The 17,234-nt window shown below is 36.9% G+C and overlaps 1 protein-coding gene across 12 annotated transcripts in view; it reads left to right on the plus strand.

Moving 5' to 3' along the window:
* The first annotated feature begins 216 nt into the window (after positions 1 to 216).
* Positions 217 to 17,234, plus strand: part of EXOC6B (exocyst complex component 6B) — a 710,711-nt gene continuing 693,693 nt past the window's right edge. For 7 of the 12 annotated variants that reach the window (XR_012325649.1, XM_073791255.1, XM_033838291.2 and 4 more), the window contains exon 1: positions 218 to 519. Coding sequence is in view for 9 of the 12 variants with exons in the window: in XM_073791255.1 (XP_073647356.1) it covers positions 407 to 519 (113 nt within the window). In the remaining 3 variants the exon portion in view is untranslated. Of the gene's footprint in view, positions 520 to 17,234 lie in introns of all 12 variants that reach the window. The other 5 variants (XR_012325650.1, XM_033838288.2, XM_033838286.2 and 2 more) reach the window with 3 other exon arrangements.

Below are 17,234 nucleotides of genomic sequence, written 5' to 3' on the forward strand. Positions count from 1 at the left end.
TGGGTCTTAAGAATTTGTAGGTTTAGTGCCATTGCCGGACTTAATCTCCGTTGCATATGAAGTCCTTAACTGTTCCTGCCTTAGAGCGGAGCTTTTAACACGTTTGCCGATTCAATGAATAACGTGTGGAACCCCATCTCCCAGAGAACTACAATCCCAGCGGGCATTGCGCGGAACGTCTGCGGACGCGGGGACGTTAGGGGGCGTGCCGCATGTGAGGGAGGGGTCGTCCTGCGGGTAGCAGGAGGCTCAGGAGGCTCTGGAGACTGGGGTGAGAGAGAGGAGCGAGAGAGAGAGAGAGAGAGAGAGAGCGAGAGAGAGGGAGAGAGGGAGAGAGAGAGAGCGCGAGCGAGCGAAAGGTGAGCCGAGCTGAAGGAGGGCACGCGCTGCCGGGCACCCCCAGTCTATGGAGCGGGGTAAGATGGCGGAGGCGGAGAGCCTGGAGACAGCGGCGGAGCACGAGCGGATCCTCCGAGAGATCGAGAGCACCGACACGGCCTGCATCGGGCCCACGCTCAGGTACCCTGGGTACCGGGGCCACAGATGGGCGGGCACGGGCGGGATCCGGGGGCAGGCTTCCTCCGGGCTGTGCGCCGGGCCGGCCACACTCAGGGCCAGCGCCGGCCCCTCCCTTCGGAGAGCCAGGCGAGCGACCTCCACCCTCGGTGAGGCGGGTCCCCCTCCGCAGTCTCGCCGGGGGGGTCCCTTCCCGACCGTCGGCGCCGGCAGCCCCGTTACTCTGTAGGCTCCTGCCTCCCTTGGGGCTGGGGCAGCCGTCGTTCTCCCTCCGAGGCTAGACCGGCGCGGGCAGCGGGAGCGCGCCCGGCAGGTGGTGGCTTTTAGCAGAGCTTTCCCACTGAGGACATCACCCTTCTGTCTCCGACTCAAACCCCGTCCTGCCCTAGACCCAAGACCTGCTCTTCAGGCAAAACAGAATTCACCCCACGGTCTCTTGCTCGGAAATTAAACTCTTGCCTCAGAATCACAACCACTTCTCAGATTCGAGTTCTTGAAAATCCTAGGCCTGGAAGGAGGGAAGTTTCCTTCAGCGTCTCCTGTGAGCGGGTGCTCGCTGAGCCCTGTCAGGAGGACGACCTCCCCAAGTGTGCAGCCTCCTGGTACTCCTCACCGAAGAGACGTTATCTCCCCTCCGTTCCCTGTGACCATTACTTTGCCCACACACCCCCATTTTATTTGGAGTTGTCAAAACAAGCCGCCACCCACCTCAACTTATTTAACAAAACTTAGGTACCACTTACTATGTAAAGTGCAAGACATTTATTAAGCGATTTACAAGTATAACTTATTCAAACTGCACAACAGCCCTATTAGGAAGGTACTATTATTGCCCTCCTTTTACAGATGATGCACAGAGAGGTTAAGTGACTTGCCCAAGGTCACAGAGAAAATAAATTAGGAGAGTCGTGATTCCTGCTCACGCATTCTGGATCCAGAGTCTGCATTCTTAATCTCTGTTTTTCTGCCTCAGTTGGGGATCACCATCTACCAGTACTTTATGTTAATTACTCACCAAGCGCAATTTCAAACTACCTTTTTCTTTCCCCTCAGTTTATTAGTGCCCTAGAACTAACTTATCTTCGTCCTTCCTGTGGCACCTTCTGGTCTCCATGCAGCCAACAGAGAGAATTATCTTACCCGCCGTGTACAGTCTTGGGTCGCTGTTCCTCCCCTCAAAAAAGTTATTACTCACTGCTTTGTTTTTTCATGGGGAGAGTTGCCTCATGAAAGTGTTTGAAGGAGGGGCAGGCTGGAGACTAGACTCCTCATTTCCAGCCGCACAGCTTCCTTCTCCAGGGCATATTGTTAGCACAGTTTTACCAGTGCCATCCCTGGACATGGGACATGACCATCCTTAGTAGTTTGCTTTTTGTCTCTTACTGCATTATGATCATGACCGTCATGCTCCTCTCTTTTTACATTTTCTTGAGTTCTTAGGGGTGAATGACCCTCATTTCATTATCTTTACTTTTATAAAAACTAAGGACTACTTACTGATATTCTATGTACATTATTAATGGTTATTAATATTTGGTTTTCATGAAACAAAATGTTATTAGAGTTACTGAGGATACTAAGAAATTTGGCTGCTGAGCTATATAGTTGGCAGCCAAGCAAAGCTCCTGCTGGAACAGTTGGGATTACCAGAGTTTTGAGGAAGGATTCTTCATCAGAACACCATTAATGTTGTCTTGAGTTGGTTGCGGTTTTTAATTGCTGTCGTTCTTGGTTTATAGGATAAATGACTTAATTTAGTGTTATCAATTTAGTTGTGATTTGTTATGTTAGCTCTCCACTGAATAGTAGTGCATATTTGTTCAACTGAATTTTGGCCTGTAATTTTCCATTATCTTGTCTGAAGAGTATACATATTATGTTTAAAATATGTTACCCATTCTCCCACAGATTTGCCTCATTGTTATCACTGAGTTCTTTTTTCACTGGAAAGTCAGGTTTTGTTGGGGTATATGGATTAGGGATCTTTTGTCCTAAGGGGACATGGTAAAAAAAAAAAGTTTTGAAAACCGCTGCACTATCCTACTACTTTTAGTTGCTTTTCTTGACTCCTTTTTATCATTATTAGGGGCTTTTCATTTTTGGCCTCGTCTGGTCTTTGGTGGATAACCCTAAATCTTACTATCAGACCCAAGATTCAATTACTAGAACATCCTATAATACAAGTAATATACACTGTCTCTGTCTTTAGTCTAGCTTGTTCTTCCCATATTCACAGGGGACGATCTCATCTTTCTTTCTTATTCCATTCAGAGGCAGCAGCATGCACAGACTTGATGTTTCACATCTCATGCTTTACCCTGGGTGCACTTCCATAATCATTATCTCCTGGTTTTCCATCACAGTTATTAAACAGGTTTGATAAAGGCCGTAGGCTCTCTTCCCTAACTTTACTCTTAACTGTAAATCTCAAACTCTATCCCTCTTCATAGTCTTTCCTGTTTCTTCTGAGGTAGCATTTTTAAGGCACCGGGTTCTTAGCTGTTCCTGAGAAAGGTTTTGTAAGTGAAGAGGAACTAGATAATAATAATTTGTGGTACCAAATTATTCTTCCAGTTTTATCCCTTTTTGTTTGAGGAGCCACAGTGGCTTGACTTTTTCATTATATAACTAACCTTATTTAAGCTTGAACAGTAAATGCAATGTTAGTTGATTCCCATGTATCATAAGGAGTGCCTTTCCTTACTTACTGTAATTCTGAAAGTCCCAAGCTTATCCATGCATATAGAGGCTGTTGCCTAGCAAATTCTTTTGGGAAAGCAGCCATCTCTTTCTTCTCTGTCTTCATCTCAAAAATTATTTTGTTAACTACAAGTCCTGATTTTGCAGATGAGGAAAGAGGCCCATAAGATGTTAGGGCATGTCTTGTTTTTAAAATAATATTGATTCTTGCCTTGTAGTGCTAATGCTAAAATAGTGATCACAAATCACTCATGAACAATAGCTTCATAGTTTCATTTTTCAAATCACGTTTACATATCTCTAGTCTTCTTTCACATCAGTTATTCAGAATAAGCCATTTCCTCACTTTGCTCTCTGGGTGCTAGCAATTAACATTCAGTTTTAATTGCTATTTAAGATTTTAAAACAGACTTTTAAATTTAACAGTGAAATACATTGCCTTTAAAACAGTAGCTTTATTGGGATATAATTCATATCCCGTACAGTTCACCCATTTAAACTATACAATTCAGTGTTTTTTAGTGTATTCACAGAGTTGTGTAACGGTCACCACAGTCTAATTTTAGAACATTTTCATCACCCCCAAAAGAAACCCCATACCCATTAGCACTCACTCTTCATTCTGTCCCCCTTCCCAAGGTAGTCACTACTTTCTGTCTTTATGGGTTTGCCTATTCTGTTCACTTTGTATAAATGGAATCATACAACATTTTGAGGAACTGCCAAACTGTTTAACAAAATGTCTGTACCATTTTGCATTCCTGCCAGCAATGTGTAAGTGTTCCAGTTTCTTCATATCCTTGTCAGCACTTGTTAGTATCTTTTTTATTTTAGCCATCCTAGTGGATACGAAGTTGCGTCTCACTGTCGTTTTGATTTGCATTTCCCTAATGGTTAATGTTTTCATGTGCTTATTATTATTATTTTTGCGGTATGCGGCCTCTCACTGTTGTGGCCTGTCCCGTTGCGGAGCACAGGCTCCGGACGCGCAGGCCCAGCAGCCATGGCTCACGGGCCCAGCCGCTCCGCGGCACGTGGGATCCTCCCGGACCGGGGCACGAACCTGTGTCCCCTGCACCCGCAGGCGGACTCTCAACCACTGCGCCACCAGGGAAGCCCATGTGCTTATTATTTATTTATCTTTTTTGGAGCAATGTCTATTGAGATCCTTTGCTCAGTTTTTACTTCGGTTGTCTTTTTATTATTGAGTTGTAAGAGTTCTTTATATATTCTGGATATAAGTCTCTTACCAGGAATAGGATTTGCAAATACTTTCTTCCATTCTTTTGGTTTGTTTTTTCATTTTTCTTGTTGCACAAAAGTTAAATTTTGATGTAAGTCCAGTATATCTAGTTTTTATTTTTTTGCTTGTGCTTTTGGTGTTGTATCTAGGAAGCCTTTGCTTTACCCAAGATTATGAAGATTTCCTCTTGTTTTTTTCCTGAGTTGTATAATTTTATCTTTACATTAAGGTCTGTGATCCATTTTGAGTTAATTTTTGCCTATAGTGTAAGGAAGGATGTTCATTTTCATTCTTTTACGTGTTGATATGCAGTTCTAGCATCATTTGTTGATTGCCATTTTTCTAACCCAGATATGTTTCTGGTTGATTTATCTTGGTCTTTTTGCCATTAAATTTATATTCCTTATTTGTAGCAGAAATGTAACCTTCAAGACCCTGTCATTGTGTTTGTTTGACTTTGCTGTTCAGCTTGACCTCCCTTGTTGAGTGCTCTCACCTGGGAAGAAGTTTGCTCTAATGTTTTCAGGTAAAGGTTTTCTCTTTTTTAGCTTAGTTGCTGCCTTCCATTTCTGAGGTTCTTGTGTTATAAGAATGATGTGATTGCTATATTTGATCTTGGTAAAGCACTTTACTTTAGGGACTGATTCTTGTCTTACCTCATGGAATGGTTTTGTGTTATACTGCTCAGCTTTAAGATTAACATAAGGTGTATTAATGATAGAATCTTACCTATTTGATCTTTTTCATTGTTGAAACATTAAAAAAGCTATTATGTCAACATTTTAAAAATTTTGGAAGCTATATTAAGAATTACTTACACTCCTATAACACTGCTGCTGTTGTTTTGGTGCATTTCCTTTTAGACCTTTGCTTTATGTATTTTGTTGTTAAAAAGCTGTATTCTTGGTACAGTAACAATTTTCTCTCTTGCTTATTTAATTAAGTTGTATGTAAAGCTGCCTCTTACAGAAAAGAAATATGGGAAATATTTTCAAAAGCTGTTTAGCTCAGTGTCATTTGATAATTAAATATGGGGAACTGGCTTCCCCACTTACTACTTCTGTGCCTTTGGCCACATGGCTTTGTTTTCCATCCTCTGCTCTCCCCTGTTACCTAAGTTGTACAGAAACCAGTTAATCATAATCCTTGGTTTATGACACTGTCTCATTATTGGTCACCGCATGGACCTCTTTAAACAATTAATTACTTGTTTTTATAAGCAATTTACCACCCTAGTAGGCAAATTTTTCTCATCTTTAAAATGGGGATTATACCACCTACATTGCAGGAACAGTATCAAAAAAAAAAAAAAAGGAGATAAAGCGTTCTTCACTGTACCTGCTAGGTAGTAGTAACTCCGATAATGTGAATCATCTGCCTTTTACCCTTGAGTTTGCTATGTGGACTTAGGTATTTCTGTTTTTGGAGTTACGTTAATTACAAAACTTAGTGTTTGGAGTGGTTCTTGACTTTTTTTTTCCCCTTCCACTCATACAGCTGAGGGATATAATATTCATCAATAATCAGACCCTGGAAGTGGTTACTTTGATATAGACTGGAGAATGGAGGAGGAGATGGGAAACAATTTTATAAAGGCAGTTCAGGTGACTGATATACTCCGTCCTTGACAATCAGTGAGGGGAAAGAAATGATCTCCCATTGCTAATTGCTTATTTTTTAGTAGTAGCTCCCTTCTAAAAATAAAATTTTTATATTTTAATTTATAAATGTAAGGTAATGACTTGTAAAAAGAAGAAACAGACAACAAAAAACTTAATCCTACCACCCTGTCACAATCTTATATTTGTATATTTCTTTTAAGCTTTTTCCATATTTATTACATTAGAAGAATATTATCATGTTGTGTCTTGCTTTTTCAGTTAACATATTATATACAGTTTTATACATTGTTATGTATTATATATCTATATTATTTTGGTGGCTTCATTCATGAATTAATTTATGCATTCATTCTACAAATATTTATGGAACAACTTCTATGTGCCAGGTACTCTTCCAGGCTCTGGGGTACAGCAGGGAACAAAATAGACATGTCCCTGCCCTTTTGGACCTTACATTCTAGCGGAGCACTCACAGAATAAACAAACACATAGATACATAAAATAATAGTGTTATTTAGTTGTTAGTGTTACATATGATGGGGTATTAGTTTTGATTAGGTGATTAGAAAAAGTTATTCTGGCAAAGGTTTGAAAAGAGTGAAGGAGCAAGCCATATGGCTCTCTGGGAGAAGTACCTTCCAGACAGCAGGCACAGTGTGAAGACTCAGGAGAAGCATAATGGGAGGTGATGGTAGGAAATTAGTGAGGGTCCACATAGTGTAGACAAAGAAAGAGACTGATTTTATTTCTAAGTGATATGGCAAGGTACAAGAGAGTTTTGAGCAGGAAAGTGACATGCTGTAACTTAAGTTAAACAAAGAACATTCTGGCTGCTGTGTGAAGATTGGAGTAAGAGAAGAAACAGGAAAACCAGTCAAGGGATATTTGCAGTAATAAGGACTAAGAGATGGTTGTAGCATGCAGTAAGATGTTGGGGAGGAGATGATGAGAAGTAGTTGGATTTAGAATATGTTTTGAAAGCAGAGCCAAAATATTGGATTAGTTATAGGGGTTAAAGAAACAGAGGAATCAAGCATGATTCCAAGGCTCTTGGCCTAACTAAATGGGTGAATGGTGGTGCCATTTATTAGAATAGAGAATAAAGGGGGAGGAATTTTATTTTTCTTCGTGGCACTTACTATTGCCTGACGGATATAATTTTTAATTGTCTCCTTCATTAGAATATGTATTCCAGGAGGGGAGGAATTTTGTTTCTTTTGTTTGCTGCTGTATCCTGGAAACCTGAAAGAGTGCCTGGCATACAGTTGGTACTCAATAAATATTTGTTGAATGAATAGAAGAATAAAATAATTGTACCATGAACTGTTAATTATTTGGGGGTTAATTAAATGATTTGTAGATTAACTGTCTTAAAAAATATGACTAGGCTTTTGAGGAAAAAATAAAACTGCTGAAAATCTTGAAAACCTCGGCGTGCTGGAAGTGTTTATTTTTTGGAATTACATATGATTTTAGAGTTCCTCTTTCTCTTCAGCAAAAGCGTAATCTAAAATAATTGGCCTCTAATGCCTGTGAATCTTAAATATTTTTGCAGTATTGTTAAAATTTTTCAAATATAAGTATGATAACTTTAGTGACTAAAATGTTATGATCTAAGTACACATTGTATAAATAAAGCTTAACATTTGGTAATAAGTTAAAATTTTTGTACATTTGGGAAAAGGGGTGGACAGTGTTAAATAAGTTTCAATTACAATATGGAATAGGATAATGAATTTTTTGTGGTTTAATAAAGAAAAGTTAGGTTTTATTTTAATAACTTCATTGACTTGTCAAGCAAATTGAAAAATGAAAAACTGAAAAAGCCCTCTTGTAGCTGATAAGACAGTGCTGGTTTGGTTCAATCAGCATTGGGCTCCAAGTCTGATTTTATTCGAGCTAAATAAACAAAAATTTTCATTGAAGCTCTTCCAGTGGAAGGTTATTCTGGTGTGTTATCTGATCAATTAGATTCAAGCCATAGAAAAATTAGTAGTCACAGAGGGAAATTAAATGGGAGAGTAGCATTTGGCAATCATTCCTATGTTGAATTTGAAGAATTTATTAGTTATCATTAGATCAAATATATAGTGCTGGTGAAACTCATCTGGAAATTTTACCTAGTATAATTCTGAAAATAAAATATGAATGGGTAAATTATCTTTATTTGTATGGGTTTGAAATATTTAAAAAGTGGAAAGAAAATGATATGAACCATAAATCTAGTATTTTTCCCATTCCCTCTATTCCTCATTTTATTAGTTTGTTGTTTATTCTTCCATTGTATTTTTAATGCAAATATAGGCATATATGATTTTATTTTCTCCTCCCCTTTTACAAAAGAAGCAGTGTACTGTATATGCAGTTCTGTAGCTTAGTGTTTTATATTATTTCTTTTTTTTTTTTTTTTTTTAACATCTTTATTGGGGTATAATTACTTTACAATGGTGTGTTAGTTTCTGCTTTATAACAAAGTGAATCAGTTATACATATACATATGTTCCCATATCTCTTCCCTCTTGCGTCTCCCTCCCTCCCACCCTCCCTAGTTTTATATTATTTCATCAATATATTTTGGAGATCTGTCCATATCAGTATGCAGAGATTTCCCTTATTCTTTTTTACAGCTACATAGTGTAAATATACTATGGTTTATTCAGCCAGTTCCCTATTTCTGTATACTTGGCTTATGTCCAGTCTTTTGTTGGACAAAATAATGCAGCAGTGAATAATCTTGAATGTCTGTAATTTCTTATTGTACATTTCCTACTGTATCTGTAGGATCGATTCCCAGAAGTGGGATTGCTGGGTAAAATAATGAGTGTACCTGTACTTTGGTAGGTATTACTTTCTACAGGGGTTGTACCATTTTGTTCTCCTTCTAGCCGTCTATGAGATTGCTCATTTCTCCATAGCATTTTCAGCAAAGTGTGTTTTAGACTTTTGAGTTTTTGCTAATATGATAATGACAAATGGTATTTCAGCGTTTTTATTTGTACTGTATGAGTGAGGCTGAACATCTCTTCATATGTGTAAAGACTGTGTGTGTGTGTGTGTGTGTGTACTGTCTGTCCGTGTCCTTTGATTATTTTTCTATAGGGTTGGTATTTTTCTCTTTGATTTGGGAGCACCAGTAAAGAACCTTTGATAATTATGCTTTGCTTAAATGCATCAGGAGTGTACAAACTAAAATGGGTTGTGATTACTAAAACAAAGAAACTATTGTTTTTTATGGAATGAAAGTTTCAAACCTGCCTTTCTGTTGTTTTAGTTATAAAGGAACATGAATAAACAGACATTTTAAAAGAATTAAAAAAAATCTTATACCAAGAGGCTATGATAATTTGAAATCAGAAGGTTTTTTGGGGGAATGCAGTAACATTATTAGATAATGCTGCTTCACATACAAATACAGTTCTTAGCAAATCAGAGGATGTCAACCTTTTAATAAATTCTTTACGTTAAAATGTTCTGGTATGTATTCACATGTTTACATAATTTCCAGCATTTACCTAATTAGTATATGAATTAGTTGCAAAAAATTATTGATAAGGACAATTATTTAGTATGGTTTTGGAAGCAGTTTAGAATTTTAGAGGACATTTATGACGTAGCTTTAGTTTGGAATATGATATGTATGAATATTGATTAGGTCATTGAGGAAAATAAAGATATTTTGATTCTTTACATCGTTGGATTTGATAGATTTTAGTATTCGCTAATGATGTAGTAATTTATTTACTCACATACAAAATCAAGCTTCCAGCTGAAAACAACTTGAAGCAATAAAATTAGTGAGTAGCTTCTCTATGAAACATGTTAATCTGGGTTGAGATGCTAAGCAACTATGACATTTAATATTTGCTTGGGGGAGATAGCAAAAATAATGAGGGGGGAGGAGTTAGTAAAAACTGAGTTAAAAATAAAGCTGAGCTTAAACCTGATGTGATTAATAGCTTATTTCTTAGAGATGTCTGCTATGGCTGTGGGAAAAAAGAGTAAAGCCTTTTTTTGCAGTGTAGTAGTATCTGCTGGAGTATTTAGAAAACAAGACAGTTTGCTGACTAGCTGATGTTACATGGACTTTGTTTGAATATTTGAAGTAAGGAGAGGTCAGTTAAGAGATAGTGATAATGAAATATTTTATTATTTTGGCTATTTTAGAAAGCAATTTGTGATGTGTATCTGTAAGTTATATTTATGTTATATTTTACGTTCCTCGATGTCCTTGGAATGTTAAATGTTTTCTTTCAAATTGCGGGTAACATTAATATTTCCTTCACATTTTGACTGATTTTTTTGAAGGGTGATTAATTTTGTCTTAACTCTGTTTTGGGGTTATTCTCAGTCTCCTTCCCCTCTTATTCTGGTTGACAATTGACTGTTTTCTCTTTCTCTCTCTTTTTCTCTGATTTTCCCCTTGCCTTGTAGAAAGGAATTAGATGGTTTCCAAAAATCTACATGATTTAAAAAGATATTGTAATAGATACATCAAAGGTGGTGAGCAAATTGGGGGGAGGGAAAACAAAGGTAGGAAAGAGAATATGAAGTCAAGAGTGAGAGCTGTTAAAAGATTATGTTTGTTAAGGTAGGCCATCAGTTTGGCTCTAGGCTTTCCGGCAGCTAGTGCAAAAACGAGATACGCTTTGTTGTTTGAGTTATGGTGTAAACTTAAAAAGTAGTTACTTTGGAGAAGCACAGCTATTCTTGGTTCTGAGAACTGTTTCTCCCATATGTCCTCACAAAGAAGGCCCTGTATAATGTAACTTTAATAGCCATATAGTAAATGCAGCAATATGTGACAGGCTGTTTCTTATATTGTCCTTTAGTGAAAGCATATGGCATAACCAAAGCACAATTTAGTAAAAGCAGTTCTGCAGGGAGTCAAGGGAATGCAGTTGTCTGCTTGTCTTGGCTTAATCAAGGCATAGATTTTATAATACCTACAGTGGAAGTTGATGGTGCATTATCCCGCTTACCCCCTTTTTTGGATTATTGATCACTTTGAGAATCTTTTGAATGCTATACACCCTTTCCTTAGTAAAATGCATGTGACCAGTCTTCATAATTTCTAGTCTAGAAGAGTGTATGCCTTGCATGTACGTTAAGTCTTCATAAATACTGCTTTTAGTAGTCAAAGTTTTTGATAACTGACAAGTATCAGTGAGTTCAAGATTATATTTTTTTGCCTTTCTTTGTGAATGTATCACTTGCATGTGTTCTAGGTTAAGTAAGACCTGTATGTGCTTTAAAAGTAAACCAGCTGTGGGTTGGAATATTATTTTTTTATGAAAGTTGAAGAACCTGGATAAGCCACTCTATTCCTTCAAAAGAAGTAGAGTGAGAGAGAGTACTTAAGGATAGGGCCAAGGTTCTTTAGAAGTTATTTGGGTTGTGTTCTAGAAAGAAAGAAATGCCGTTAAAGCCACCAAAATTTTATTCCTAACAGTCTTAAATTTGATGTTAAAGACCAACCCACCTTGGCCATTTAAAAAACTGCCAACAAATAAAGTAACCATAGATGTTTTGTCTGTGTAATTTAGAGTATACTTCCTGGAAAATGTATGCCTTATTAAGGAGGTTATTTACCTGGAATGTCTGGAACCTACCCTGTTCTGGATTTATAATTAAAAAAAAATTGAGATGTATAAGTCTCAAGAGCACAGAGATTGATAAAATAAAATTTAAGCGTGTAATATATATTTGCATAAAAAAACTTTAAAACGTGCATCGCCTGGTTAAACATCTAAGTGAGCAAGAATTATCACATTGCAACCAACTAGGTTACCTTAATGTGATTTGTGATGATACATATGGACTAGGACTCTGTTAAAATACATGCCTCCCATTCACAGTCTTGGAGATCATCAGATTGACATGTATCTTGCACTGTAGTGAATTTACTTTCAGGTACTACTGTGATTTGATAAAAGCAAAAGCAAAAACAATGACAATAGCAAACTTTTTAAAAGAACAATTCTGTCATTTTTTGGGTATTTAGATGTTTCCAGTGTTTAGGAAGCTGGACAAATGTTCTGTTTTATATTAGATAAGTGACAAGGCCATTTGCCAAAAATGATGATTTGGATTAAATAAGGCTCTTTTGCATATTTGTTTTTGATTAAAAAGCTGTGGAGTAACACAGGCTTTGAATTTTGATTGTGTTTTTATATACTTGGAACATGACAAACTGGGACGAAAGTGTATCTTTTGGCATTGTGATTTTGTATAGTGGAGCACTAACGTCTTGTTGCATGTCAGAACCTTTGCTTTTATTGTTCTCAATATCTCTATATTTAAAAAGTGTTTCTTTATGTTTTTTTCCTTTAAAAATTGTGGCTTTGTTTCTTTCCTCATATTTGTGCTTGCTTTTTGTATCTCCCTTCTGCTTTCTGTGAAACATCTAAGCAAGCAAGAATCATTGCAGTGCGACTAACTTTCACTTTCTAGGGAAGCTCTGGTGCCAATAAACAATAACATTTTAAGGGTATTGATATGAAATGTGATCTTACCAAGAAATATGAATGAATAAAAACAGCAGACATTGAGCTTGACTGAATCCATGTTATGAAACATTTTTGGTATGGAGTTTGATGTTAGGAAAGACATGTTTGTATAACACATTAAAAAAAAAAAAGGAAAGAAATAAGGGAGCTAGCCAAACATTTTGTTTTTGATGAGGTAAAAGAATTACTTGACATTTGTAAGGGAAAAGTGTACAACAAAGATCTTTTGGCATTGGAATAGCAAAAGAAAGAGGAAAATGAAATGAGAAGAGCTCTGGAAATAGTAAAATAGGCTATTGGAAGCATTTTTAAATGGTAAATATGGATCTGACTCTATACATTTATTATTTGATTTTTTTAAAATGAAACTTTGCATTTTGAAGTAATTGGAAATTCACTTGTAAGAAATTATACAGAAATCCCCTGTACCCTTTACACAGTTTCCTCCACTAGTAGCATCATGAGAAACTGTAGTACAATATATCAGGACTAAGATATTGCCATTGTGACAGTCAAAGTACAGAATATTTTCATCATCACAAGCATCCCTCATGTTGCCCTCTTACAACTACAACTATTTTCCTTCTGTCCCTATCTGCTCTTTAGCCCCTGAAAACCACTAAACTGTTCTCCATTTCTATAATTTTACCATCTCAAGAATGTTATATAAATGGAATCATACAGTATGTAACATTTTGGAATTGGCTTCACTCAATGTAATTTCCTGGAGATTCATCCAAATTGTTGTGGTGTATCAATAGTTTGTTCCTTTTTATTGCAGAATGGTATTCCATGGTATAGCTGTACCACAGTTTTTTAATCATTCACCCATTAAAGGACATCTGGCTTATTTCCGGATTTTGGCTATTAAAATGAAACTGCTATAAATACTTCTGTAAAGGTTTTTGTGTGAACAAACATTTTCACTTCTCTAGGGTATATAGCTAGTGATGGAATTGCTGGGTCATATGGTAACTCTATGTTTAACTTTTTGAAGAACTACTAAACTTGTTTTCTGAAGTGGTGGTACCATTTTACGTTCCCACCAGCAATGTAGGTGGGTTCGTTTTTCCAGATCCTTGCTAGCATTTGGTATCACTATTTTTTATTTTAGCCATTCTGATACAGGTGTAGTAGTATCTTATTGTGGTTTTAACTTTTTTAACTTATTGTGGTTTGTATTTTTCTAACTGCTAATGATGCTGAATATCTTTTCATGTACTTACTTGGCATATGTATATCTTCTTTGTTGAATTGCTTCTTCATGTGTTTTGCCCAGTTTCTAATTGGATTTTTTTAACTGTTGAATTTTGAAAATTCTTTATATTTCTAGATACTAGTCCTTTATTGGATGTGTGGCTTGTAGACATTTTCTCCCACTCTGTGGCTTATCTTTTCACCCTCTTAACAGAGGTCTGTTACAGATCAGAAGTTTTTTATTTTGATGAAGTCCAAGTTACCAATTTTTCTTTGTATGGAACATGTTTTTGGCGTCAATTCTAAGAACTCTGCCTAGCCCTAGATCTTGAGGATTTTCCCTGGTGATTTTTTTTATCCTAAAAGTTTATAGTTTTACAAAAATGAAAAGTCTGTGATTCATTAAAAAAAAAAATTCATTTATTTAATTTATTTTATTTTTGGCTGCGTTGGGTTTTCGTTGCTGCGAGCGGGCTTTCTCTAGTTGTGGCGAGAGGGGGCTACTCTTCGTTGCGGTGCGCGGGCTTCTCATTGCGGTGGCTTCCTTTGTTGCGGAGCACAGGCTCTAGGCACGCCGGCTTCAATAATTGCAGCACGCAGGCTCGGTAGTTGTGGCTCACGGGCTCTAGAGCGCAGGCTTGGTAGTTGTGGCACATGGGCTTAGTTGCTCCGTGGCATGTGGGATCTTCCCGGACCAGGGCTCAAACCCATGTGCCGTGCATTGGCAGGTGGATTCTTAACCACTGAGCCACCAGGGAAGCCCCTGTGATTCATTTTGAAATGATTTTTGTAATTTTTGTATAAGCAATGAGACTTCAAAATTTCTCCCTCCTTTTTTTTTGGCCTATGGATATCCAATTGTTCCACCACCATTTATTGAAAAGGCTGTTTTTCCTCTAATGAACTGCTTTTGCACCTTCGCCAAAAGCCACTTGGGCTTATTTGTGTTGGTCTGTTCTGGGGTCTCTCTTTTCTGTTGATCTATATGTCTATCCCTCTGCCAGTATCACAGTCTTGATTACTGTAACTATATAGAATAAGTCTTGATAATGGGTAGACTGATTCCTTCCACTTTAATCTTCTTTATCAAAATAGTTTTAGCTCATTTAGTTCCTTTGCCTTTCCATATAAATTTTAGAATAATTTTGTTTATATCTACAAAAGTATCTTGCTGAGATTTTGATAGGAGTTGTATTAAACCTGTATATCAATTTGTAGAGAATTGACTTCTTTACTTCATGAGTCTTCCAGTCACAAATATGGTATGTTTATCAATTTGTTTAGCTCCCTTTTGATCTCTTTTTATCAGCACTGTGCAGTTTTTTTGCATACAAACTCAGTCCATATTTTGTTAGATTTACACCTCAGTATTTCTTTTTTAAAAAGTGATTGTAAATGGTACTGTATTTTAAATTTTGGTGTCATTATGTTCATTGCTAATATGTAGAAATACAATTAATTTTTGGATGTCTATCTTGTATCTTTGTAACTTTATTAGTCTAGGACTTTTTTGTAGATTCCTTGGAGTTTTCTATGTTGATAATAGTGTCATGTGCAATAGGGACAGTTTTAGTTTTTCTTTTCCAATCTGTATGCCTTTTCTTTAACTTTGTTTCACTGGCTAGAACTTTGAGGACTATGTTGAATAAGACTGGAAAATGTGGACATCTTTACCTTGTTCCGAGTCCCAGAGAAAGCATTCAGTCTTTCACCCATTAAGTATAGTGTTAAGTTATAGAATTTTTGCAAATGCTGTTTATCAAGTTGAGGAAGTTTCCTTATATTCCTATTTTCTGAGAGTTTTTATCATGAAAAAGTGTTGAATTTTGTCCAGTGCTTTTAGTGCATTGATTGATATGATCATGTGATTTTTCTTCTTTAGTCGTGTGGATTACATTGATTGATTTTGAATATTGAATGAGCCTGCCTTCCTGGAATAAAGCTAACTTAGTCATTGTGTATATTTCTTTTCATACCTTGAATTCTCCTTGCCCATATTTTCTTAGGGATTTTTGTGTTTATTTTTATGAGGGATATTGTTTTGTAGTTTTATTTATTTATTTGCTGTCTTTGTCTGGTTTTGACGTTAGGGTTGCTTCAGAAAAATGAATTGGAAGGTGTTTCCTCCCTCTTCTATTTTTTTCCCTCTTCTATTTTCAAGAAGAGACTTTAGAATTAATTCATAATTAGATTAATTCTGCTTTAAACATTTTGTAGAATTCTCCAATTAAACCATCTAGGCCTGGAGATTTATTTTTTGGGAGATCGTACAAATTCAGTTTCCTTCATAGTTCTGGGGCTATATAAATTACTATTTTCTAGTGGGTGAATTGTGATAATTTGTGATTTTTGAAGAATTGGTTTATTTCATCTAAGTTGTCAAATTTATGTCAAAAGAGTTTATAGTTCTCTTTTATTATCCTTTTTTTTTTTTTTTTTTTTTGCGGTACGCGGGCCTCTCACTGCTGTGGCCTTTGCCGTTTCGGAGCACAGGCTCCGGACGCGCAGACTCAGCGGCCATGGCTCACGGGCCCAGCCGCTCCGCGGCATGTGGGATCCTCCCGGACCGGGGCACGAACCCGTGTCCCCTGCATCGGCAGGCGGACTCTCAACCACTGCGCCACCAGGAAAGCCCTATTATCCTTTTGATGGCTACAGGGTGTGTAGTGATGTCTGTGCTTTCATTCCTTATCTTGATAATTTGTTAGATATCTGTCAATTTTATCGGCATTTTCAAAGAATCAGACTTTTCATTGATTTTATGTATTGTTTTTCTGTTTTCTATTATACTGAATTCTACCCTCATATTTATTATTTCCTTCCTACTGTTTGTTTTTGCTCTGTAGTTTCTTGAGGTGTATGGGGGCTTCAAAGATTGATTTGAGGTTTTTTTCTCTTTTCTAATGCTATAAAATATCTCTAATGCTACATATCTCTATATTTATAATGCTGTAAAATATCTCTAGTGCTATAAATATCTCTCCCAGCACTGATTTACCTGTGTCCTATAAGTTTTGATATGTTGTATTTTCATATTCATTCAGTTCAGTGTATTTTTGGATTTCCCTTTAGATTTCCTGTTTGACCCATGAATTATTTAGAAGTGTGTTGTTTAGTTTCCAAGTGTTTGACTATTTCATGTTATCAATTTCTAGGTTGATTCCATTGTGGTTGGAGAGCATACTGTGTATCATTTCAGTTCTTTTGAATTTGTTGAGGTTTGTGTTATGGCCCACAGTATGGTCTTTCTTGATATATGTTCTGTGGACTCTTGAAAAGTATGTATATTCTGTTGGGTAGAGTGTTTTATGAATGTCGATTAGATTCCCATTGGTTGATGGTGTTGTATTTTTTCTGTATCGTTGCTGACTTTCTGTCTCAATTGTTAAAAGAGAGGTGTTGAAGTCTCTTAAGTATAATTGTGGAATTGTCTATTTCTCCTTTCAGATC

The sequence above is a fragment of the Tursiops truncatus genome, chromosome 14, assembly GCF_011762595.2.
Source record: "Tursiops truncatus isolate mTurTru1 chromosome 14, mTurTru1.mat.Y, whole genome shotgun sequence".
In the NCBI taxonomy this organism is placed as follows: Eukaryota; Metazoa; Chordata; class Mammalia; order Artiodactyla; family Delphinidae; genus Tursiops; species Tursiops truncatus.